This window comes from Ceratotherium simum, chromosome 13 (assembly GCF_057802395.1).
Source record: "Ceratotherium simum simum isolate JZ-2026a chromosome 13, ASM5780239v1, whole genome shotgun sequence".
In the NCBI taxonomy this organism is placed as follows: Eukaryota; Metazoa; Chordata; class Mammalia; order Perissodactyla; family Rhinocerotidae; genus Ceratotherium; species Ceratotherium simum.
The window spans coordinates 57,515,256-57,541,191 of record NC_141912.1 but is presented as its reverse complement, the minus strand read 5'-3'; the positions used below and the strand labels follow the sequence as shown (position 1 = coordinate 57,541,191).

Below are 25,936 nucleotides of genomic sequence, written 5' to 3'. Positions count from 1 at the left end.
TGAGACCTTATTTTCCAATATTTTACATTGGAAATTTACATTTACATTTCCAATATTTTACATTTACAAAGAATTGTAATGCATTACATGTCAACTCAAAAGCTTCAACCAATTTCCTAAAATATAACCAAAATTACAGTTAAACAGCAACATATAAGTAACAAGAGATCATGCTTGGTTGTAAAATGTTTAAAATATCACTTAACAACCACTAAACAATAAGGTTGTGAAAACAAGTTGCTTTAAATACTTATCACCACTTTTAGATGTCACTCCCCTTCCTTTGGGCTTTTCAAAACATGTACGTGAAATTAAAACCATTCCAGATTATTAAAACGTTGTATTTTGTGGAAATAAATATGAATTTTAAAATGTGGTATTGTGTTTTGTGGAAATAAATATGTTTTCCCATGTAAATAATAATCTAAAAATTGTTGTATTGAATGTCGCATACATTCTACAAAGTTTTTGTATTAAAAACCAAAGACATTCTTCTAGAAAAACTCATTTGGACAGACAGTCTGATGAGTAGGCCTGATTTTGAGTTTATACTTGAAGTTGTCCATTGTAATGAGTCCTTCCACAAAAAAAATAATAAATATGATGTGGTCCCTGACCTCAAGGAAGTCACAGTTAATGGGGAAAACACTTGTAAATAGCACATTACAGGGTGATAAAGTGCTGTATTTAAAAAGTACAAAGTGCCAGGGAGACCTGGGATGGGGTGATCATGTGAGGTGAGTGTTCAAGCTGGGCCTACAGTAAGGAAAGAGTAATCCTTCATTGGTCAGAGGAAGGAGGGAAGACCCTGAGCAGAAGTCTACAGACTTTGAAAGCACATGGTTGCTTAGGGGATGTGTGAGCGTAGAATGCAGGGTTTGCTTCAGGATGGCAAGAGACAAGAAAGGAACAGTTGATCAATATTTAGTGACAGGAAAAAAGTTAAGAATTTAACCTTCAGGCACTGAGAAGCAGGTACATGTCAGAGTGGTGACACTCATTCCTTCAACAAAGACAATCTGGATGCTCAGTATAGCCAGGGAATAAGCACAATACAAATACCACATTCCAAGAGAAAAGGGAAATGTGTCATGCTCAAATCTGTGTTTTAAAAAGACAGCTTGGATGTGAAAGATGCTCAAATCTGTGTTTTAAAAAGACAGCTTGGATGTGAAAGATAAGCTATACATGAATCTTCGGGGAAAGGAATTGAAAGGCTTCTGCCGTGCAGAAAATGGATGGTGAAGGGGATTGGAGTAGTGATGGCAGAGCCCCTGGAGTAGACAAGCTGGATTTGAGAGAGGCTCCACAGATGGAATCAACAGGACTTGATGACTACTGCATGGGGAATGGTGAGGACCAGGGAGTAACTCATGTTTAAGTGGCTAAGGTTTGTATTCTTGTTGTTTTTGGGTGACCAGGAAGATTGTGGTGGAAGGGAATACAGAGAGAGAGAGTAGGCTTTAGAGTTAAGGTGAATTCAGTTTGAGGTATGCTGAGTTTCATCCGTCTTGGAAATTTTGGAGTGGAAATGTAGAGTAAGAAGTTGAGGAAGACATTTAAAACTCAGAAAGGTAGTGTGGGGTTGATGTCTGAAAAAAATGAAAGATAGTAGATGGGGATTGTGAGAGTGGATGAAATCCTCTGGAAGTGTGCTCAGCTCAGGTCACTTCAAAGAATGTGATTTAGTTCCGGCGATGGAAAGAAAGGGGAAAATGTTATCAGGTTGAAGGAGCCGCAGTACACGAAGGTCTCAAGGAGCTTAGAACAGGCTTCAGGAAGGCAATAAACCAAAGTAGCCATACAGAGAAGCTTCATACTCGCTGTATCTATGTCCTCGCCACCTAGTCTCTCATAAATCTACTCTAATGAGTGACTGAAATCATTCTTAGAAAGCCTGCCAGCATCCTTCACCTTGCCAAGTCTGATGGTCAAAACTCAGTTTTCATTAATTAAACTTAGTGGGATGATTCAGTTTATTTCTTTGCCATTCTTAGGGTAATTCCTGCACTTGAATTTTGTGATCCACATTCTTCTGGTTTTCCTCCCCTTTCACTGTTTGCCCCTTCTTCCTTCATTTGCTGAATCCTTCTCTTCCTTTCTTCTATTTGCTGGGCTCAGTCCTTGGTAATCTTCCTTTCTCCATCCCAATCCCCAGCTATGAATTTGAGCATCAATCACAGGCTAATAACTCAAAAATTTATGTCAACCCCCTGGGCTCCAGAATTATATACCCAATGCCCTATGATATATCTCTGCTTAGATATCATCTAAATATAACACAAGTACAACTCATAATTTTCCCTGCCAAGTCTACTTAGAATTTGACTTTGGACTTAGAATTCAAAATGCTAGAATCCTACTGTATTATGGTTTACTAATCTCTGAAATTTCACCTGGGGGTTTCTAAAAGGAAGATGAAAATAGTATTCTATGTTGTACTCTTTTATTCTGTTAACACTAATTGTTAAAGGTTTGGTTTGTATTCAAACATAAAGAGTGGAAAACATTTTTACTTAGAAATTGAGTATAATTTGAAGGTAGAACAAGTAGGATAACCTTTGCTGAGTTATATTATGTAACTATAAGTTGTTCATGCTCCATTTATAATGAGGAGTTCTAATCACGAGGCAGTTGAGCGTCGGTTGTGTTACAAAGTCCCTTCTGAAAGTGTCCATAAGTGAAAGGATTTTTTACAACCTCTTATTGACTTTTGATTTTAGATGAGCATAAATTTCAAAACAACTCAATACTGGTAGCATTCCATGTTGTTATATTTAAAAGTCATTTACATTTTATTGACAATAACCCATTTTCTTCTTAGAGCAATTCCATGTTCTTTGCTTTAATATATTTTACAATTACACCTTGCATATATGTTCTTTTGTCCTATATTGCATTGAAAATTATTTTCAAAGTCTACTTGGTAATTAAATGTATCTTTTTTTTAACAGTTTTATTTATTTATTTATTTTTTGTGAGGAAGATCAGCTCTGAGCTAACATTCGTGCTAATTCTCCTCTTTTTGCTGAGGAAGACCAGCTCTGAGCTAACATCTATTGCCAATCCTCCTCCTTTTTTCCCCCCAAAGCCCCAGTAGATAGTTGTATGTCATAGCTGCACATCCCTCTAGTTGCTGTATGTGGGCCGTGGCCTCAGCATGGCCGGAGAAGCGGTGCGTCGGTGCGCGCCCGGGATCCGAACCCCGGGCCGCCAGTAGCGGAGCGCGCACTTTACCGCTAAGCCACAGGGCCGGCCCTAAATGTATCTTGATTCTTTAAAGTTTCCTTAGAACTAGAGGTTATGTGTGTGAATATTCTAAATTTGTCCCTCCTGTTTTGAATTTTGGAATTATAAGTACACGGAAGAGCATGTGTTTCACTCTCCGTGAGGAAATTTTGGCGTGAAAAGATCTATGCAATTTGTTTGACTAAGAGCATGTTTAGTGTTATTTAGTATATAGTTCCAACAAGATTGGTTATATGATTTCTTGGTTAAATACATGTGTATGTAGAGGTGATACAGTGCCACCAGGATAAAATGGTAACTAAAAATGACTAAAACAAACAAAAAATTAAACAAACGAGGAAGAATTAATTGCAAAACTAAAAAACGTGATCAGATGAATATTCTAAACACACCCCCCCCACACACACACATGATCAACCTTTTCGATAGGCCCCCTTATCTAGGGGCTGTCCTCTGTTCATCTCTCCCTCCTGCTTCACTTCCTATCCATAGCTAGGGTAGGAAGTCTTACCTTCAAGGTTTATCTCAAGTTTGGTTACTGGTAACTCGTCCACCTCAGTCTCTCAAGCTAAGATTCCTTCATTATTCCCTGGCTTTTCCTCTTTCCCTTCTATATTTAAGCCTCCACACATGAGGTAGACTATGATTCGGTAGTATTTATTGAGTTAATGAAAAGCATAAAGTCATTACTCTCATTGATTAGCATGAATAGAATAACTGACATAAATCATAAAGTCCCAGGATCATGCGAAGTGTGTGTTTTTTTTTTTTTTTTGAAATGACTGGAAAATAAGTTATTTTAGAAAAATTACTTAAAATATGTAAATGCTCAATTTTAAATTTAAGAGAAAAATTCATTTATGTTAAATAACTGATTTTCCCATAGAACCAGACATTTGTGATTTCTCTGCTTGTATTTGTTAATATATGTCATTTATATTTAAAAATAAGAACCTTTATAATGTGATAGTTGCAAAAATAAATATAAGCACAATAAAATAACTTGTGTAGAGCATTAAAATACAGACACAGCCTAAAGCATCAATTTTATAGCTATTAGTGATTCTAAAATCTTAAGCCAACTATATTCTGGAGGTCAGAAAAATACTAGGTAGAAATGTGTGGAGGCCGCTGTTAAATACTCAGCACACCTCGTTTAGAAAGTATGAATTATGATTGCAGAGAAAATCCTGTGCTAAGAAAGTGACTTGAATATGAAGGTATAAATTTCAGATATTCAGGGCCGGCCCCGTGGCTTAGTGGTTAGGTGCGTGCGCTCTGCTGCTGGCGGCCCGGGTTCGGATCCCGGCTGCGCACCGACGCACCGCTTCTCTGGTCATGCTGAGGCCGCGTCCCACATACAGCAACTAGAAGAATGTGCAGCTATGACATACAACTATCTACTGGGCTTTGGGGGGAAAAATAAATAAATAAAATCTTTAAATTTCAGATATTCAAATAGAATCCCTTTCACTGAAATTTTACTCATATTTTCAGAATGAGTTTCATCTAAACTTTAAACTATTTGACACTAATTTATCTTGAGGTTGTATGTTAAATTATAAATATAGGACAGATATTAAAAATATTTTAAAAAAATTGTTAGAAAAATGAAGAGCCATTCCTTTTTTTTTTTTTTTTTTTGTGAGGAAGATCAGCCCTGAGCTAACATCCATGCCAATCCTCCTCTTTTTGCTGAGGAAGACTGGCCGTGAGCTAACATCCGTGTCTATCTTCCTCTACTGTATATGGGCTGCCGCCACAGCATGGCTTGACAAGCAGTGCATCACTGCGCGCCTAGGATCCGAACTTGTGAACCCCGGGCCGCCACAGCGGAGCGTGCCCACTTAGCGGCTTGCGCCACCAGGCCGGCCCCAAGAGCCATTCTTGGTATGTAAGAATTATATACTATTATTCCTCAATCCAGCCAATTGCATTCCCTATTTCTCTATAAGGCTTTCTTAACCAAAGGATCAGTTTCTGGCTCCCTTTTCAGTGAAATTTTGCCTATGACTCTAGTTCAAAGGTTACTTGGTCCTTTAAGTTTAATATAATAATAGTGAGAATAATAATAAAAACAGCAATGCTCTTTCCAGACACTTTTCTAGGCACCTTGCTTATATTAACTTATTTAATCCTCATAACACACCACGAGTTCTTTCCTAACTTCCAGGTGTGAAACCAAGGCAGACATATGCAGCTCATAAGCTATAGCCTGAGTTTTAACCACTCTCTGGATCTAATTATTTTGTAGCAGTTACTTCTAATCTATTGAATCTTGTATTATTGTTTGCACCTCTCAGTCTCAAAATCAATCTCTCTTTTCTACTCTTCCCTCTCCCTCTCCTTATTTGCCTCTCCCTCAGATCAGAACATTGAGCTAATCATACTTCTCAGTTCATGTCACATTTCATATGGTTCTTTCATGAAACAGTTTCTTGAATGATAGTTTTTAGTGTTTCTTCAGTTTTACTGCTTTAGTTTTCTTCTTCTAGGATCTCCACTATACTTATCTTGGCCCCTCTTTGCCTCTCTTCCACATTCGTCATTTCTTCTCAAACTTTTTAACTTTCTGATTTTATAGTAATTGTTAATTCCTTCCTCTATTTCTATTTCTGTTCTTTTGTCCATTTAGTCTTGTTTTACTTCTAGTTTATTCTTCATTTATGAAATAAATTCTATTTTATTCCTGAGCTTTGACGGCTCTTTCTACATGCTTCTCTAATTTAGTTGCTTCTTTACAAGCCTTTTCTATTTCTGATATATAGTCTTCTTTCATTGCTTTTATAGGTTTCTTAACGTTTTCCCCCTCATTTTAAATACTATATTTTAGTGTTTTTCTCTTTGTTATCATATGTTTCTCTCCTGCTTTCATTTTCTGCCAATAGGTTATTTAGTTCATTTTCCTTTTTTGTTTTCTTATGGTATACTTGTATGAGGTTTAACACAATCTGTTTCTCTTGTTAATGTTTAAATGAGAAACTTTTGCCTGTACCTTTAGGAGATCTCTGTCGGAATAGACTGTTCAGCAAGAGTAGTGTCCTTGCTTCATTCTCCATTAGGATTTTCCTTGAGGCAATTTTTCTCCCTCAGGAAGGCACTTCATATTTAAAGAAGGCCGTTTTTATTGTTTTCTGAAATCCTAGAGTGCTTGTGCTCTCGTAGTCCCTTCAGCTTTTTCCTCGTATATTATACGGTCTTTGTTGTCTACTTCAAAATCACTCATAAAATGGAGATTGTATAATCTTGTCCCAGTTTTATGTGTTTTTTTTTCAGATCATGTTGAGAATTCTGCTCTAGAGGTCTTCTCTCCTTTTGAGGATAGGTACTTGCTTGAAATTTCTGTGTTCTAGGACTCTTGGAACCATCAGAATTTTTCTTTTTCATTCTTCCACGATCTCCCCATAATTGCTCCCCGACACAGGACCCAGCAGAATTCCTGATATTTTCAGTATTTTGAGAAACCCACTTGCGTGATAGGGTTCTTGTAGATCACCTAGGTTGTGGAGATATTTTCAGAGTTTAGTTTTTTTTTCTTTTATTATACTAGGTGCTCTGTCTTGTTTCTGTAAGAGAAGGAAGTGAAGTTCAAAAAGTAAGCCATTGGGGGAAAATGGAAGTCATAGAAACACTTCTACTGTTTGTGGGACTGTGCCTGGTATATTTTATAGAACAAAATTGCAGAATTTAGTCAAATTAAGTATGTGCATAATTTATGAACCAAAATTCCACTCTTGTCTACATATTCCAAAGAAATTCTCATATGCCTCTTTCATTCCAAGATGGATCCAGTATAAATCTGATTGATTTATATCTAACTTTTAACCCAACAGGAAAGAATATACACCCTTTTCATGTAATATACAAGAGTCATGACCAAAAATTTACCCACTAAGAAATCCCTCATTGAATTCTAAAATATAGAAATAATACAAAAAATGCAATTTTAAAAAAGAAATTAAAACGAAAATAGAAAGACCGGCCCTGCCATCTGGACATTTTTTAAATTGTCTATATTGTCTAACTGTTTCACAATGAGCATGCATTAATTATGAAATAAAAAAAGAATTACTTTAAACTAAAAATTCAGAAATGAAAGGTGCTGTATCCATTCCTTTCTGTGGTTTTAAAAAACCAGGCAGGTCTGGCAGACACCATTCTTTGCAGTTGACAAATGCAATTACTGAGCTATTAGTCGTGTGCATATGTCAGGGAAGACAAGATAACTCCCTCAAAGTATCAGAAGGGCAAAAGAAATATCAAAAATTTTAAAAAGAACATATAGAAATGAACAGAAAAAATGGTGGAAATGGTATTTAATTCCACTCCATTTCTTGGTGGAGAAGTTATTAGAATTAATCATCAATTGATCAAATTGCAAACATCTAAAAATGCCTAAGGTAGTGGTTTTGTTGAGAGCAAATAATGTCAGACAAATTCAATTTATTTTTATGACAGAGTGACAAGGGAGAAACTGTACATTTAGTAGATTGGGAATTGAGTTGGCTTCTTCAGTGTGTCCCACATTACAGTTGCCTCAGCAAGCTAGGAGTGTGATATTAAGCAGGTGCATGTACCCAAAGGGTAGTGATCAAAGTTTATTGTCAGTATCAGAGGATATAATGAATATTCTTTCTTTGCAGTTGTCAGAGTTCTGGATGTAATAATTATAGAAGGAATTGAAAGAAAGGCCTGAATAGAGAGTGCTTCCAGGTTTAAAAAGACAGCCAGTTTAAATCACTTCTTTTTTTTTTTTTTGTGAGGAATATCGGCCCTGAGCTAACATCTGCCAGTCCCCTTCTTTTTGCTGAGGAAGACTGGCCCTGGGCTAACATCCATGCCCATCTTCCTCTATTTTATATGGGACGCCGCCACAGCATGGCCTGACAAGCGGTGCGTCGGTGCGCGCCCGGGATCCGAACCGGGGAACCCCGGGCCGCCGCAGTGGAGCGCGCGCACTTAACCGCTTGCGCCACCGGGCCGGCCCCCTAAATGACTTCTTAGTACTCTGGAATAGAAAAGTAAGAATCTGATGCCATCATACTAAGTAGAAATTATAGACATATTACACGTTAAGTTCTTTTCAAAAATAGCTCAGTTTATTTTAAGATAGTTATCTCTAGGGAAATTATAGCATGTAACCGGAAAAATGATTGTAAATGAGTGTACAAACTAGGCAGTGTAGCATTCATTCAGGCATTATCTGAGTAAGCAATGTAATCTTACTTCAAAAAGATTTTTAAAAAATTCCACACGGGTCAAATAAATAATCCACTAACAGATTACTACCTGGAATGTTACAGGGATTTTATATAAGCTGTGTGAAATCATTTTGGGAAAGATGCTAATTAAATATAAAATAACAAAGAACAAAGCTGTTAGATGCAATATACTATTTCTCTTATCTCCAGAAGTAGTTAGACCTTTAAAAAATAATTGTTTCAAAATGCAATATAAATTATGTGAATTCAGAATTTCCATACTTAATAACTATCATCACCTTTTCTGTACTCAAAAATAACAGAAACAGAATGTTCTTGTTCTATCTCTAAGAAAACTAAAAAACAGTCACATTCATATCTTAATTTAGGTAGTGCTTTGAAATAGTACAGTAGGCCAAGAGCAAGGAGGCAATTAATATTTACAAGTGATTTTACGGTAATAACTGTCCAATAAACATAAAAGAAACAAAGGAAATGAATTTTTCAAGATTTCTCCAAAACACTGATTTTGCATAGTGAACTCCATGAAGTGACTCTAGTGACATACGTTCTTCTCACCGTTTCATTCCCACCTTGTTAGACAAAGTCAGCATGATCTCTCAGCTAGACAAATGCAAGTTGGTTTCCTTGTTTGCTTGCTTGCTGCTATGATTGGTTTTGCATATTGCATCTGGTGTTAACTTTACAAATAACAATCAAATATGGCTGCCTCCCTCCCCCACCGAAACCAGCCAGTGGCTTCCCATTACATTCACAATAAAAAGCAGAGAACGTCACGTATTCTAACAAGGTTTTGTGTGACCTGTCCTGTAACCACCTATCAAACCTCTTCTCTACATTAACTATTCTTCAACCACACAGGCTTTCTTGTTTCTTACTATTCCAAGAGTAAGTCAAGCTGTCTCTCCATCAGAGTGTAAAATTTGACTTCTTGATCTTTTCATGGCTACTCTTTCTTAATATTCAGGGCTCTGCTTAAATATCACCCTATAAATCTAAAGTAATAGCCCTACTCCTTGACTCTACTTTCTTTTACATTCTTAATAGCCTTATTTTATTTATTCTTTACCCCCACACATAAATAAGTGTGTGCACTTATATTCATTTGCTAAGTGTTCATTTTCCGCATTAGAACATAGATTCCATAAAAGCAGAGACATTTTCTTGTTTTCTGTTCTATCTGTGATACTCCTAGTAGATGTTCAAAAAGTCTTTGTGGGATAAATTAATTTTAAAAGGAAAGAATGGATAGTGTATATTAGTTCAAAAATATCCATTTTGGAAACATTCTTGTAGGGCAAAATCAGTAATTCCTCTTAAATATCTAGACAGATAATTTCATGTTGATGAGTATAAATGACAGCATTTGTAGATTTAATATTTTATATGACTTTTGTATGACCGCCTTTTTAATTGCCTTTAAGTTTGGTTAGAATATAAAATAACATGCTATTTATTTTTATAACCCTATTTTAGATAAAGAATGTTTACTATTTTCAATTAATTTTTTTCTTAGGAATAATTTTGAGTGAAGAAACACATTACCTTAAACTATACTTTGTTCTCTTCAGTGCTCATAGGAAAATTATGTTTGTTTACACAAGTTAAATAGTTAAAGGACATATTCTTCCTCCTATTTTGTTTGAAGATGTTAAAAATTAATTAAATGCATCATTTGTTTCCCAGAAGACAGTTACATCGTCAGTGATCCCTTTCCGAACTTTTGTCAAGATAATTCAAAATCTTGTTTCAGAAGGGGAGTAATAAGAACAATCAGCATATTTTTGATGACTTCTCATTTCACTTACTTTTTTTCTTGTGAATTTTTTTTTCAGAAATTGAAAAATTTCAAGGTTCTGATGGAAAAAAGGAAGATGAAGAAAAGAAGTATCTTGATGTTATCAGCAACAAAAACATAAAGCTCTCAGAAAGGGTATTGATTCCTGTCAAACAGTATCCAAAGGTACTGCAGTATATGCTTTATTCTCATAGAATTAAGAAAAAAATGATACAAATAAGACTTGATATTTTATTCATTGCCTTTCATGAAGTAAATATGTGAAGCTTCATGATATTAGTATATACAAATATACGATACTGATGTAGAGGAAGGAAAACTCTTTGAAAGTACCATGATGAGAGTAATTTTCAACTGAAGGCTCTAGAATTTTAATTCGGTGAATGTGGGAAGCATAATTAGATACTTTAATCATTTATTTACCATGTAAATGGTTCAACAATTTGTCCAAATATACACACTCACTTGATTATGTTTTGGTTCATGTTAAAATGTATATTCTTATTATGAAAGGGAGTAGAATTAATGATACTAAATATATAGCATTAGCCAATCAGCAGGGAATTATTATATCAAGGAAAGTAATATAGTCTTTATTAGACTCTTGGATTGTAACGTCTAGTCTTCTGCATTCAGGGTTCATTTATAAAAATAATTATGATATTGTTCTCTTGGAAGTATTTTTTCACTAGATATTTTGCTATCGTGTGAGATTTGTATCACCAGAATCATGATTATGAAATATGGCATTCAGTGGCATGGTTACATCAGTTATATTCGTAAATTCCAGTGGGCAAAAGGAGTTTCCCTTTTTTTCTTTTTCAAATAAATTAAGTAAGCTAAAAATGGAAACCCAAAGATTCAAGCTGGTAATTTACTTTCTGAAGAGTAAATCTGAAGCAAGGACCATGTAATTATCCTAATAATAAAGATTACAGAAATAAGTGCTGTAGTTTACCAGTTGTCTTCTAATATGATGTTTTAGTAAATATAATTAAGTAGAATTGTTGTGTTTATAATTATTTCAAACAGGGATAAACTGTTACAGCCCACCAAACCATAAAATTTAACTTTCAGATGAGGTTTCTGGGCATGCAAGTTTTTGTGCTTTTTTTTTTTGATCTAGAGTTACTCTATTGTAAGAAAGGTACATTCAAGAGATATATTTTTTAAATTAAATTTTATTAGATTTACTTTACAATCATGTTTTTATGAATATTAGGTTAGGCAGTCATAGAAATGTACATGACAATTTTTACATAGTAATAAAATATGGCAGAACTGTGATGGGATATTAGGAAAAATATGTCTTTTTTTAAGGAACTTGCTTAATTAACCCATTATAGTCTAGAGTACAAGGTTCTTTCTTTAAATCATATATTTAAATATTATATAACTTGATACTATGTCTGGGAGTAACACTTGTCTGTTCCCTGGGTATGGGAAAGCCAATGACAGAATCAATTTCTGCTTCTCAATAAAATGTGACTCTATGTCTCTGACCAAATTAGGTTGGCAAGGTGTGGAAGGCATTTCAGGTCCTGATGGCTCTTCAAGTGACAGTATGAGTGATTTTATGCTGCATATTGCAATAGTCTATATTTGATTCATAATGATTAATTTTGAAACAAGAATATGATATCTATTTTTTGTGTGAGATTTAATTTCATAATTTTTAGGAAGACGATCAAACAACAAAACTGCCTATCGATGTTGAAATAAACCATGTCTCACTAGGAAATTATTGTACCTCTTAGAATTTTTAGAATCACAGAATGCTTAAGCTGGGACTAACCTTGGAAATCATAGAATATATAAAATTTTTATTTTACAGATGAGGTAACTGGGAGATTATGAATTGCTCGAAGACATATCTTTGTTACAGATGGAGATATTTAGGTTGCTGTTATTTTAGATTCTTCATTTGTTGTGAGCCATTACATTTTTAACTTGACTGGTAATGCTCAGGTTTGTATTCCTTTTTCATGTAAAATGTGGAAGCATGTGAAAAATATAGCTCCTAATGATTAATGGTTTTATGGAGTATTATCAAATAACGATTTTACCTTGGAAAATGTACCACTTTTTAATGATGAATAGAAAGCCAATCTGCTGTAATTTATTTTTTAAAGGGATGTGCATTTCATACATCTAATTATCACACATAGGAGAACTCTTAGAGCCATTTTACAGAAAAAAAGTACTGAGGAAGAACAGAATCATTTATCAAGTTGACCTACATTTGTTTTTGTTTGTTTTTATACTATAACCATAAAATTAAAGTCAACCTTTTGAAAACCGTATTTTATTTGACAAGTGGTGATTCTCTCCTGCTGAGTGATTGTGGCCTGCGTCTCACAAAAATATCTATGGGGTTGAGTTAAGATTATAATCACTTAAATGTGAGTCGTGTCTGGTGTACAGTTGTGAGCGATTGAGTATGTGGTGTCATACGATACTATGAACTGTTGAGCAGAGTACAACGTTATTTATGGATTTAAAGTTTAATCTTTTATAACAAAAAGTGACTTATTCCTCAGGGGGTATATTGGAGAAAGACCTGCTCTTCACAACTGCTCTCTGAGCCGTCTCTCCCCTCGATGCCTGCTGTCTGTTTGAGCTGGTAATTAATGTGGGGATGATAGTTCTCTCCAACAAAGGGCAATAAACAACTGTGGGAATTCTTGAGGAAATGACCTTATCCTGACTTGACTCCATGACCTTTTTTGGATAGATTTCGTTTCAGTCAGTCTCCAATTTCAAGTTAATTTGCTGATTTAATGGAGTAATACGAGGAATTGAAAGAAGGTTTAAGATTTTAAATTATAGAAAATATAAGAAGACTGTTCAAACACATGAAGAGTAATTTGTCTCGCTTTCGTGCTTTATGTTTGATCACTTAATTTGGAGAAAATATGCCATATTATTCAATTATTTTAATGAACAGTTTTTCTTATTTGTTTTTAATATTTTTGTTTGTAATGAGCTTAGTAAAGAAATAGATTTTGTACGTCTATTGTTTGCATTTGCAAATATTTTAGAATCAGAGCAATTATTTCTTGATAGACCTCCAAGGAGGCAACATGTGGCAATATGTTCCTCTCTAGTCCTATGAGGCTCACGCAGAGGACCCTGGAAAGATTCGTGCAGAACACTCACCAACCTTAATATTAACTCTTTCTCCCTAAATCCACACATAATATGTTTCATAGTCCAATACACATTTATTTTTTCAAATTGTAACATCTCCAGCTGGTATGCATATTGTAATCAGAATCATTTTATAGTCTCTATCAGGCAAGCAGTGGTCCTAACTCACTGTTTTTGTCTGTAAACTTTGCATCTGTAAACTTGGTCATGGTTTCTTCTATCATTGTTTGTAGCGTTGGAAATATGCACATTGAATTTAGTTGCTGTTTATAATGTCTTCAGAGATTGCATTATGATTTAGTGTTGACATGCAGAACTATTACTTATACAAAAAAAGAACAGAGCCATAGATTGGGGTATAAATTTGATATTAATGAAAACAGTATTCATCTTTTAAGAATTTGAAAAATGCCAAAATTTCTTGGTCGTCAGCAAACAAGTGCCTTACAGGACCTAAGAAACAAGGATATACCTTAGTGGCTGAAGCTCTATTATTTTTTGTTACTGCTAGACGTGCAGAATGAGTGCCTGTCACAAACCTGGGCAAATGGAGAGAGCATGAGCAGAGGGGAGGGAACCACCTGCATCTGCGCGAGGAGATCTACTTGTTGCTTGCCACTGTGCCTGTTTGTCCACCTGTGCCATCCAGCCTCTCAGCACCTTTTAAAAATACCATTTTGATGTTGCCTTCAGACTCCTGTGAAGTAGATCAGACCTTTTCTTTAATTAAATTTGCCCCAAGGCCCACTTTTTATTTCTCGACTTGAGTTAACTGCCAACTTTTTAAAGCAGTGGATCGGCCCCCATTGTGGCCCCTTTTAAGATCAAATGCAGCCACGTTCTCCTGTGCTGCTTTCAAATCAATTTCTTATGTAGATTAATGCAGAAAATTAAAGTTCTGAAATATGTTCAAAAGCACCATGCTTGCTCTATCGTATTTCTTAGTCCCAGAGAGACATCTGCCTTCTGTGCCTGGTTGGAAGCTAGTCTCCACAACCTGGCACATCCTCCCACGGAGCACATCTCCTTCTTTTTACTCACAAGATGAAATACCGAAAGCCAAATTCTTGATAAGTGTTATTTTTCTAACTTTTAAATAATTATCAGATCATTTAAGAACAGTTAATATGGACCCAGGGTTCCTAACTATGGAAACTGTGACACGTTTCAAAGCCAAGCATAACTGCTTACAGTCTTGGAAACACCTCTCTATTTTCTAAGCAATGTGGTTTTCCAAAAGCCATCCGGTAGCTTATGTCTTAAACTGGTTTTATCTTTACCAGACAGGGACCACTGTACAACATCACTTTATATTTTTCTACAGGAAATGGAAGAGAGGGTTTGATGGGCTTTATGATTTCAGTTTCATTCATATCAGTTTCCCTTTCTCTCACCTGTGAATTTAAATCTCAATTAAGAAAATTATATGACACTCAGATTCACATTTCCTTTGAGAAAAAAAAAATTCTGAAGTGCTTTCTCTCTAGTAGAATGGCACATGAAATAACCCTGTTTTCTGACAAAACTTAGAAATTTGCAGTGGTATTATGTCTAGTACTTGTCTTTTCTGATGACTCCTTCTTTTAATTGATGCCCATCCCATGTATTTAGATGCTTTTCCAGATGGTACTTAAAAATGTTTTTGTCTGCATCTCACATTGAGCCATGTGTTCCTAATCCTGAATTACATGTGCTTCTCTCCACATCCTCTTTCATGGGCTCAGCACACTCTCACAAAATATGTCCTCATACTTCCTGAAATAATCTCTCCTTTTCTGCAACTAGACCTCTTAGAGGATCTTCAGTCGGTTTTAACCTGTTGTTTCCATTCTGCCAGGTTTTTTCACATTCACTCTCAACTGGAAAACTGAAAACTATTTCAAGAGGATTATTAAAATGCAAGTGCCTTTTTAGTGAGTCCAAACCTGTATCCTTACCCAAAGGTCCCTTGAGAGCCACAAGATCTTCCACCTCACATCCCTGTCTATGATCTTATCGTTCTTCATCTGCTTGCTTGTTCGTTGTTTGTTTGTTTAATTCAGTGAGCCTTCAGTAAGTTTCTCTACACCCATTAGAGTGCAGATTGCCCTTCTGGCATTTCTTTTGTTGTTGCAGTAGAAGTGGCTTTTAATATAGTTAGATCTATAAGAGACTAGAGAAGAAAGATGCATCACTATTAAAATCCAGAGGTACTACATTACCAATTGAATGAATTTCCATATTATTACTGACATTGAAGGACTTATTGATGTGTGGAAGCAAGTGAATTCTATAAAAACTCAAGCACTATATATCTTGAGATTAGCAGAAAAACAAACTCTCTCTAGAAAGGATACAGGAAAAAAATTAGTGTGTTCCCCCTCGTGAAACATGTAGGTTTGTTACTTGTATTACTATGTTAGGACCTGACTGTAACCAGCCTTTTGAAAGAAATTTAGATTCATGTAGAAAAATTGTGAATGGCTTTTGCTTTCTCCAATTTAAGTCATTTTTAAAAGAAATTTGTGTAACATATTCAGATTTCTACCATTTTATAAGTAATTTCCTTAAAATATATAATTTTCACAGGGGTATCACAAAAATAAAGCACTACAACAATCTCAATTATTAATATCAATGCAAAAACTTTACATTACCAAATGTTGTATACCGGTGTTTGTAGCACCATTATTCACAACAGCCAAAAGATGGAAACAACCCACGTATCCTCAACAGATGAATGAATAAACAAAATGTGGTAATAGATACGGTGGAGTATTATTTGGCCTTAATGAGCAATGAAATTTGGATACATACTACAACATGGATGAACATTGAAAACATCATGCTAAATAAAATAAGCCAGACACAAAATGACAAATATTATATGATTCCACTTATATGAAGTACTTAAAACAGGCAGATTCACAGACACAGCAAGTGAAATAGAGATTATCAGGAGCTGTGGAGAGGGAGGAATGGAGAATTATTGTTTAATGGGTATAGAGTTTCTGTTTGGGATGATGAAAAAGTTCTGGAAATGGATGTGGTGATGGTTGCATAACATTGTGAATGTACTTAATGCCACTGAATTGCGCATTCAAAAATAGTTAAAATGGCAAATTTTATGTTATGCATATTTTACCATAATAAAAAATAATGTTACAAAAATATTACCAAATGTATTTCAATAGCACATTACCAGCAAAATAAATTACATTCAAATGTTGTTCAGTTCAGGGATGCAAGACTGGTTTAGTACTTAACAATATTTTTAAAACTTTGCTGAATTTTTAGATCAAATCAGGCATTTGATAAAATCTATATTCTATTCCTTATGAAATACACATGGACATATATAATATGTATGTATTTGTAATCAGTGTAAAGAATTCATTTATTTAATAAGTGTTGGAGAGAGAACTAGTGAGGCATTTGGGGCAAAAGAAAAGGAAGACTAAATTCCCAACTCATCTTTACACCAACCAAATCTCAACTGGGCCTAAGATTAACAGAAAAAAGAAAGTACTAAAATAATTTAAGAATGCATTTCTAAGAAACATGGAAAATACTGAAGTCATAAGTAAGTGATTAAAATATTTTACAACCTAAAACTAAAACTTCTGTACAAGTGAAAATGATGATGTTTATCAAAATCCAAAGGCACAATCAAAATCATAAGCTGGTGTGACTATTTGAGAAATAATTGAAACACTTGACAGAAAGTTCCATTGTCTTTGTATGTAATGGACCCAATTTTTCTAATTGAACAAGAAGCCAGTGCTGTCCACAGTCAGTTATCACATGTGTACTGGTTAAAGCAAATAGGAAAAAACCTGAACCTCACTTATTATAAAAATATAATTTAAGATGAATTTGAAATGCTTCTGACAAAAAGTTTGAGAATAATCAGTAATGTTGTTAGGGTATGGGGAAACATACACCCCATAACCTGTTGGTCAGAGTATTGAGATTCAACTATTTTGGGGAGCAGTTTTGCAAAATCAGTGAAAATCACAAAGGCACAGACTTTTGGAAGCAGTTGATTTATTTTAGAATTATATGTTTGCACAAATATGTATTGTTAAGTGAAAGTATAAAATATTATAGTTTGTTCATCTTGAGTATAAAACATATATATTTATGTGTGAGTGTGTGTATGTATATGTAAGATGATTGATAGAGAGATATAAGTAAAAGGGAAGGGATCCTTTTTTTATTACAGGATTTTTTGTACTGTTTGAATTAGTTACTAATAACATATTTTCCTAATAATAAAGATATTTTTAAAATATTTTGGGCTAATTGAAGACATTTAAAATAGAAAAAATTGGTTCTATTTAGAAATTTTTTTCTAGACTAGAGGAACAAATATTAAAAACTAAGGATTATTGAGTGTTTTTTATATACAGACACTATATATTTTACATGTATTAACACATTTAATTGTCCCCAAAATCCTAATAATTCTGTTCTTCCCATTTTATAGATAATCTGAGTCTCAGAGGAGCTGACTTGACAAAATCACATTGTTAGGAAATAACCAAATCAGGATTCATATCCAGCCATTCTGATTTCCACTCTGTCTTTACGTCATCACAGTGTGTGATTCTGTTATTGTAAAGTAAGCAAGTGACATCTTAAAACATACAGAACAAAATTGGACCCCAAACATGACTCATCAAAATCTATTATGAACTTAAAAACTAGTTGGAAATTTTGTCTTTATGAAAAAATCATACACTTCTATTTCTGTTTTATGAGTAAATATAGTGCCCAAATGAAGAGTATAGTCTAAAACTCAAGTTTAGAGGAATAACTAACATTAAAACATCATAAAATAGTCCTTAAATCTGAGACCTCACACTTAGAGAATTAAGGTTTTTGTGAGTACTCACCATGTATCAAACAATGAGCAAAGCACAGTGAACTACTATTTTATTCCCTCAAGAACACTTTGAGAGTTCTGGAGAAGAGACTGAGGTTTAAAATATTTAAGGAACATTCCTAAAGCCGTACGATGTGTCAGTGGTAGTGTTAACATAGGAATTCAGGTCTGTTTGCACCAAAGTTCTCCTCTTTGCATTAGAACATTGTTATGATTCACTTTCTTCTGTATGAAGAGGCATTGAGATAATTCTGGACACAGACTGCTAAGATTGCAAAGGCCCACAGATGGAAAAGCAAATGTGTTTCTCCTCTGGTGTTATGTGAGGCAGAATAATAGACTCATTAGTTGGAGTGTGTCTCATAGGTCATATGGTCTAATCTACCCAATTCAGGAATCATTTCTGCAATATCTGTGATACTCATTAGCCTGTCTATGAATACCTCTAGTGATTAAAGAAGTTCACTACATCATAAAACAGCTGGATCTAATAATGAGTAGACATTGCTGTTCAATTGTTTCTCATTGAGATATAATCTTTATCCCTGTAGGTTGCCATTGGTCTTCGTTCTGCCTTCTGTATCACTAAAGAACTTGCTTGAAGTACTTGAACGATGATCTTACTTGAACTGTCATTGATACATTGTCTTCATTTGGCTTCTGGACACCACGATTTATTTTTACCTCCTGTTACAAAACTGGTTCCGTTTCTCAGCTTTCTCTGCTGGTTTCTGCTCTTGCACACAATTTCTTAATTTTGGAGTTTCCCGGGGATGGTCCATGGTGCTGTTCTCTATCTGCACTCACACTCCCTTGCTCAGCTCACTCATGCTACTGCTTTACATGCCATAGAAGCTGATGATCCAGCCAAGACCTCTCTCCAAGACGTAGATATGGAGCTGCTTACTTGACGTAACCACGTGGATGTCTAGACATCTCAGGTTTAACCAGTATTCACCTCACCCCATGTGTCCTTCACCTGTAGTCTGCCTGTTCCAGTTGTTGGCAATACCATCGTTTTACTTGGTCAGGTCAGAAACTGTGGACTCCTCCTTGATCCTTTCTTTCTCCCACACATCCTATCCAACCTGCTAGGCCAATCTGGTAGTCTTATCTTCAAAAATACATTGAGAGCCAAGTAGCTCTCACCTCCACTGCTAGTCCCCTGATCTAAGCCATCATCTTCTCTTACCTGGATTACTGTGAGAGCCTCTTCACTGATCTCTGCCTTCATCTATCCCTACCCAAGTACTTACAATCCCTTTACCCTTCTCTAGTTTTTCTGTTTTCCATAGCATGTATCACCTTCTAACATACTTTGTCATTTACTTATTTGTGTTTTTATAGTTTCTCCACACTAGAACGTGAACTGCAAAATGCCAAGCCCCCTGTCTTTCTCGATCAGTCATGGATCCCAGTCACCTAGAACAATGCCCAACACATTGTTTGGTGATTAATAAGTGTTTGCTGAATGGATATAGAATAATTATACAGCCTCTTCTCTAAGACACTCTTGCTGGAGGAAATGCAGTTACTGTAGAACAGATCCAGAACAAGGATCTCCGTGTTCTCCCCTCTTGCCTTTTTTTACAGAATTCCTAGGGGAACTATCATAGTTGCAGCAGTGACATCACAGGTCCTCTGAAAGAGACCCCAGTATCACTGTCCTTGCTGAAACCTCAGTGCCACTCTAATTTGGGCAGAGAGAGTCCAGGTACAAGAAGAAAGCAATTAACAGTGAAAATTTTACTCAATTCTAATGCCTAGATAATCAGTTACTTTGCTTAACCAAATTTTCTAATTAAAATGAAGTTAAAAGGTTAACTCAGAAGTTACTTTCAACTCATTTCTGAATATCATGTTATGGTTTTATTATTTAATTATCCATTTTTAGTAAGTGCAGTATATTGAACATTGTTTGACCTTTTACAAAAGAGCCTACGAGGCTTCCACATCATCATTCTGAATATTAGTTTCAGTTAATTCATTCAGTCATTCAGGTGATATTTATTGGATCTATATGACTTGGTATTTGCCTCATAAATGTGGAAATTAACAAGATGTTTTCGGTGGTCTCAGCAAGTCCTGCAGTAGATTGACACAATTGTCCTGCTATGGCTTCATACTGGGATGGATCCAGAAGCTTTGGGATTGTGTTAGTTTACATAAAAGCCTGAAGTCAGAGTGTCTTTAGGAATTTCCCTTAAATTTCAGAGCCTAAGTATGAAAAGGAGGCAAGGATACAGAAAAAATAGACCAGTATTTGAAAAACAAGACAGAGAAGAGAAAGAGAGAAAGGATGTTCCTTGGGATGTAGGGTTGAGAGGAGCAGAGGGGTAAGAACAGGGTAATGTTTATCTTACTGTCAAGTCCTCTCAATAGGGAAACTTTAATTTATATAGATGTTTTTGTAACCTGGTAATTTTTAGGTCTGGCCTCTTCTGTAGGGTTTTTGTGTTTCTGGAAAGAAATCTGTGAAAACATATTAAGATGTCGAGTTTCTTGAGATGCTAACGAGAGCTTGAAGAGACAGTATAATATGATGGGAAGATAATAGAATTTTGAACCAAACAGACCTAAGTGTGAGTCACAGCTCCACTTTCATTCAACTATGACAGTGGAAAGTTCCAAAAACACCTTCATCCTCTGTGTTTTTCAAAGCTGCAGCATGAGTGTAATGACATGCCGTGAGGTTTCATCAGGAATACATAAGAATGTAGGTACATGCATGGCCTGTATGTACATACTCGGTATAAGCATGCACAAGTATCATCACTAAGTAAATATTAGCTTCTTTTTTTTCCCCCACTTAAAGCACGCTTTTTGGTGGGGAAAGGCCTGTGCCAGGCTCTGCAATATGTGATCAAACAGATCGTTGGAATTATTTCCCTAAGAGTTCTGTAACACCATTCCTGAAAGGGAGAACGAGAACAATTAAGACATTAAAAAAAATAGGGATAAAATGAATGAAAGGGGATAACGATTATATTGGTGGTACTGAAAGTTTTTATTTGTTGACTATTTACTATGTATTAAGCAATTTTTTCTGTGATTTACATTATTATCTGATTTAATCCACTTAATATCTCTGTGGAAAATGTACAGAGGAGGAAATTTAGGCACAGATAATTAAATTGTTCAAAGTCAGAAAGACATTTAATAATGAATCAAGATTGAAGAAAAGGAGAAGGCAATATGCTTAGGCATACATGTTATCTTCAATATTTACAATGTGTATTTACAAACTAAATTTCATCCTTGTTTACTTAAATATGATTCTAAAGCATTGTTCACGTATACACCACCTCGTTCAAATGTTTGGAATTTGAGATGGAAATTTGTGAAATGTCATAAATTGAAAAATGGATATTCTGCATATAATATTAAATTATGAAATGAATGTTTCTATAACCTATATTGTTATTACTGTATTTTTACATATTAGATATTTGACTCATAGTTATATATACCACTTTGTGTTAAAACATATGAGTACATATCCTGAGAATATATTTTGTTTACTTCCTATGTTCCCATCTGAAGACACATCTCTTAGAGGTAGAAATTGATGCTGTTGCTAGTTTATTTTTAATTACATGTACTAACTAAATGAGAGTGAAATGTTCTGTGTTTCAGTTAGTTGGATATTTGTTGGATGTTCCAGAACTATTCAACAAATATTGAAACTTCACAAAATTCTTCATTATCTCTTGTGCCAATAGTAACTTTGCTTCATTTATATGGTAGGCTGTGTAATATGAAATTAGAAATCATAACCCATATTGGGCTTAGCTTGCCTCGTTTTTATTTTTTTCTTATAGAGTAAGGTATTATATTTTTAATCTAATGGAAAAATTATTAATTTCATGGTCTCATAAAAAGCTACAAAATTAACTTCTTAGAAGAGTAACTCTCATTGCCAGAAAAATCTAATAACATAAATTTTGTTTTATGACTTCAGCAATAGAATCTAACAAAATGCTTATAAGAGTATTTCCCTTTCCACACTCTGACTTATTGCAATTCAAATAGAATACTAATGTTAGGTCAAAAATGGAATTGATATTTTAAGGTAAAGTTTTAATGAGGAAAATTTAATTTCTGAGGTGGCCAGTACCCATCTGAATTGTCATCAAATTAAAAAACCCTCAAATTTATAAAGACTTTTGATAGTTTTGGTTATCTGTTGGGGTCTAATTTCAAAGTCGTGAAATAGTTTTTGATTTTATAGTTCATGCTAGTCATACAGTTGACTTTATTACCAACATTTGATCACGTATCCCATTATTCCATCTTGCTTTAGGTCAATCTAAGTCTACTGAACTAGTCAAAGAGATGTTATATTGTAAGATTTAATGTAGTCTTTAAAATTACTCTCTGAAATTGACTATTAAAATGTAATTTCTTGGATGATAAAAAATATGCAGTACAAGACAGACAAAAAAGCACATAGTTTAGTGGAACTTGGGAAACATTTTTCACGTTTTTATCATTTTTATATTTGCATCACAGATGGTTTGAAATATTAAAAGCTTCTTTACACACAGCAATTCTGTACCTATGCTATCAGATATAATTGGATGGATGGCATTACTAAGCACGTTTTATTTTTTGGTACGTATAGAATTGTTTCTAAGAAATGTATGGGGAAATGCATTAAATTAACATACAAAATTCTGCTACCGAACAATATGTTGTCTAACTAGACAGAGAAATTGCTGCAACCATATTTCACATGTGTGAGAAAAAGAGTGAACCCATTATGTACTCTGAAGTTATGATGGGATTTTTTTCCCCAATACACACCAGTGGGATAGAGCACTCCAATCTTCACAAAAATGGAAAGATTCTACAGAAACTATTATTTTTTTTCCTCCATTTCCATCCTTCTTGCAAATGACTTATGTGAACTCTTATATTTTTGTAAACTGTGGAAGACAGATCTGACAATAGCTTTCTCTGTGCACTCTAAAAACAACCATATGAGGAAAATTGTTTTAAATTATATGAATAGTATTCATGCCATTAGCAATGAAATTGGATAAAGTGATGCATGTGCATTTTGCTACTCTAGGCAGTGTTGAGAACAGAGACAAACCTAGTGGCCTTAAAGTCTGCATATGAAGCAGAAGATGTATGCCTTATGGTCTTGGCCCAGGTCCCCTGTGTTACTGTATACCAATTCTTGGCAATTTTATCTCCTGCCATGATCTTCAGAACCATGTATTTGCTGATGACTCCCAAATCTGTATCTTCAGCCGATATCTTTTCTTGATCTCCAGATTTCTGTATCCAGTAAGTTAGTTGACATCTTCACTTGAATGTTCCTGAAACAACTCAAACTCAGCAAGATCAAAACCAAATTAATTCTCTTTTCATTAGAATCTGCTCTTACTCTTTTGCTCCTATTTCAGTGAATGGCACATCATCCTCCTTGTTGCAAAGACAGAAATTTGGGTATCATCTTTGACTTTTGCTTTGACTTTACAATCACCAAATCCTGTACATTCTTACCTCCTAAACACAGCTCGGATCCATTTATATTTCTCCAGCCCCACTGACACACCCCTCTTCTAGGCTTCCATCATTCTTAACATACATTTCTGCAACAGCCTTCTGACATATTCTGCAGAATTCAGTCTTTCTCCTTCTGATATGTTCTTCACAAAGGATCTTGAGTAAGTATTTTTTGATAATGTCGTTCTCCTACGTAAAACCTTTCAATGTTTTCCATTGCCTAAATCCAATCTCCATGAAACCTCTTGTATGATTTGAATAGTTCCACTCTCCCTTAAATCCTGCCATCAATTGCGTCCATCTTTTGGTATATCTGTGGCATGAGTAATCCTCAACTCAGAGGTTTGTGTGGTTGTATAACCAAAATCTAAATAAAATAAAGGCGTATGGTCTTGTACTTGTCAAGCAGTGACCCTTCAGTTGACATTCTCCTCCTCAACATCATTTGTGATACTCTTACTATTTTACCTTTTTTGTTCCCATGGTCTATTTTTTACCTCTTTATCCACGAACACTTCGTTCCTTTTTCTATTTTTTTTCCTCCACTTCTTAAGTCACATAGGAGAAACTGAGGGGATTCTAAGAAATGAATTCTGCAAAGAGAAAATTAGCAGAGATTGAGAGAGAATGAAGTCAGAACTCTGCTTGTTTTTTTTCAATACATAGCCTAAAAACCAGGGCTTATATTATTTGCTATTTTTAATTAAAATTTGATATATTCTTGAAGCATTCTGGCTAGAAGTCTTATAAAATCAGTTTGGTGAAATAATTTCAGGCCTTTTCACTCCCTTCTATTCAAATTTAGCAACAGACGAAAAAGGCAGAAGAAAATAGAAATGGAAGAGGGAGATCTCAAGAGAGGACACAGGCAGAATCCCAGTGACAGCTGGGTGGTGGTGTGTCCCTGGAGGGCAGGCATATGTGCCCCACTCTATGCCTATCTTTCCTGAACTAGCACTTGTTTGTACCAAAGCCTCCTCTGATACCTCCTCGTGCAGCCTCTCACTATGCGCCATCAGTATCTGTTTGGCTTCCTCCATTTGTCCTGTCCAGGAAGTGCTGTGGCCATTTTACTACCAAGCTGATTAACCCAGTGATAAAAGAATTTCTGCTAGTCAAAACAAGAAACCAAATACCCGGGATTCTAGTTCTCAGACTCCTTCAGAAAGGTCTGTTTTGTGACGTCAGGGCAGGCGGATGGGAGGATGAAAAAGTAGGATGCTTGTGAGAAATATTTGGGATTGTTGCCTTTAAAGTCATACTATCAATACTTTAGGCAAAGTCTGGGTGGAGGACTTCTGGCGATTGCAAAAGAATCTCCCTTAGCCTGTACTCATGGTTCAAGAGAACTGAGTGTAATTATGCCAGACATTTAAAAAAAGGCACAAAAGTGTTCTTCATTAGGTTTAGTGAACAAGAAAAATGTGGCATTGAGGAGAGTTGAGTGGGTCTGACAGTAGCTGCTCTCAGATCCCTGCCACTCTGCCCAGCATGTCATGATATAGGCGTGGCCCTAGGAGAAAGCACAGATCATCTTTTATTTTTTCCCCATGTTTTAGAATAATATCAACAAAAATAAATATTGGAATCAATATTTATATCGTGTCTTGTTAAATGCATACTCTTTAAAAAGGGGAACCATTGTGCTTAGTTATTATTCTGTGCTTTTATTTTAACAATGTAAAGGCTGAAACCTCTTGTCTTTTCAAGGGCCATGCTTTATGCATTTTATCATGACACCAATCATAGCACAATGCAAAAAGAAAGTGCCCTTTTGCTATTTGAGATGAAATATGCATGGACTCCAAAGATGTGATTCTGTACTCATATTTTTTCCTTTACTGCTAACCAGATTTTGTTTCACAATAAACAGGCATTAAGGACTTTCATCATTTGCTGAGCATTAGAATTGTACAAGCAAATTTGCATTTGGAATTTGACTGTGCAGCATGTTCTGTTTAAAACACTAAGCAGGTTATTCCCTAATGTTGAATTCATTCATAGTTTATGGTAATGAATTTGAGTCTTGGAAGAGAGTGAAACTAATCCATGAGATATGGCCTTAAAATGTGAAATTTAATGTTTATCCCGTTGAGCAAGCTATAAACTGTGAAATAATGTTTTGAAATCTAA

General features: G+C 35.0%; 1 protein-coding gene across 6 annotated transcripts in view; it reads left to right on the top strand.

Annotated features, from left to right (window-relative positions):
- Positions 1–25,936, top strand: part of KHDRBS2 (KH RNA binding domain containing, signal transduction associated 2) — a 564,075-nt gene that overhangs the window by 72,062 nt on the left and 466,077 nt on the right. For all 6 annotated transcript variants that reach the window (XR_015554171.1, XR_015554170.1, XR_015554169.1 and 3 more), the window contains exon 2: positions 10,307–10,434. Coding sequence is in view for 3 of the 6 variants with exons in the window: in XM_087438765.1 (XP_087294891.1) it covers positions 10,307–10,434 (128 nt within the window). In the remaining 3 variants the exon portion in view is untranslated. The remainder of the gene's footprint in view (positions 1–10,306; positions 10,435–25,936) is intronic.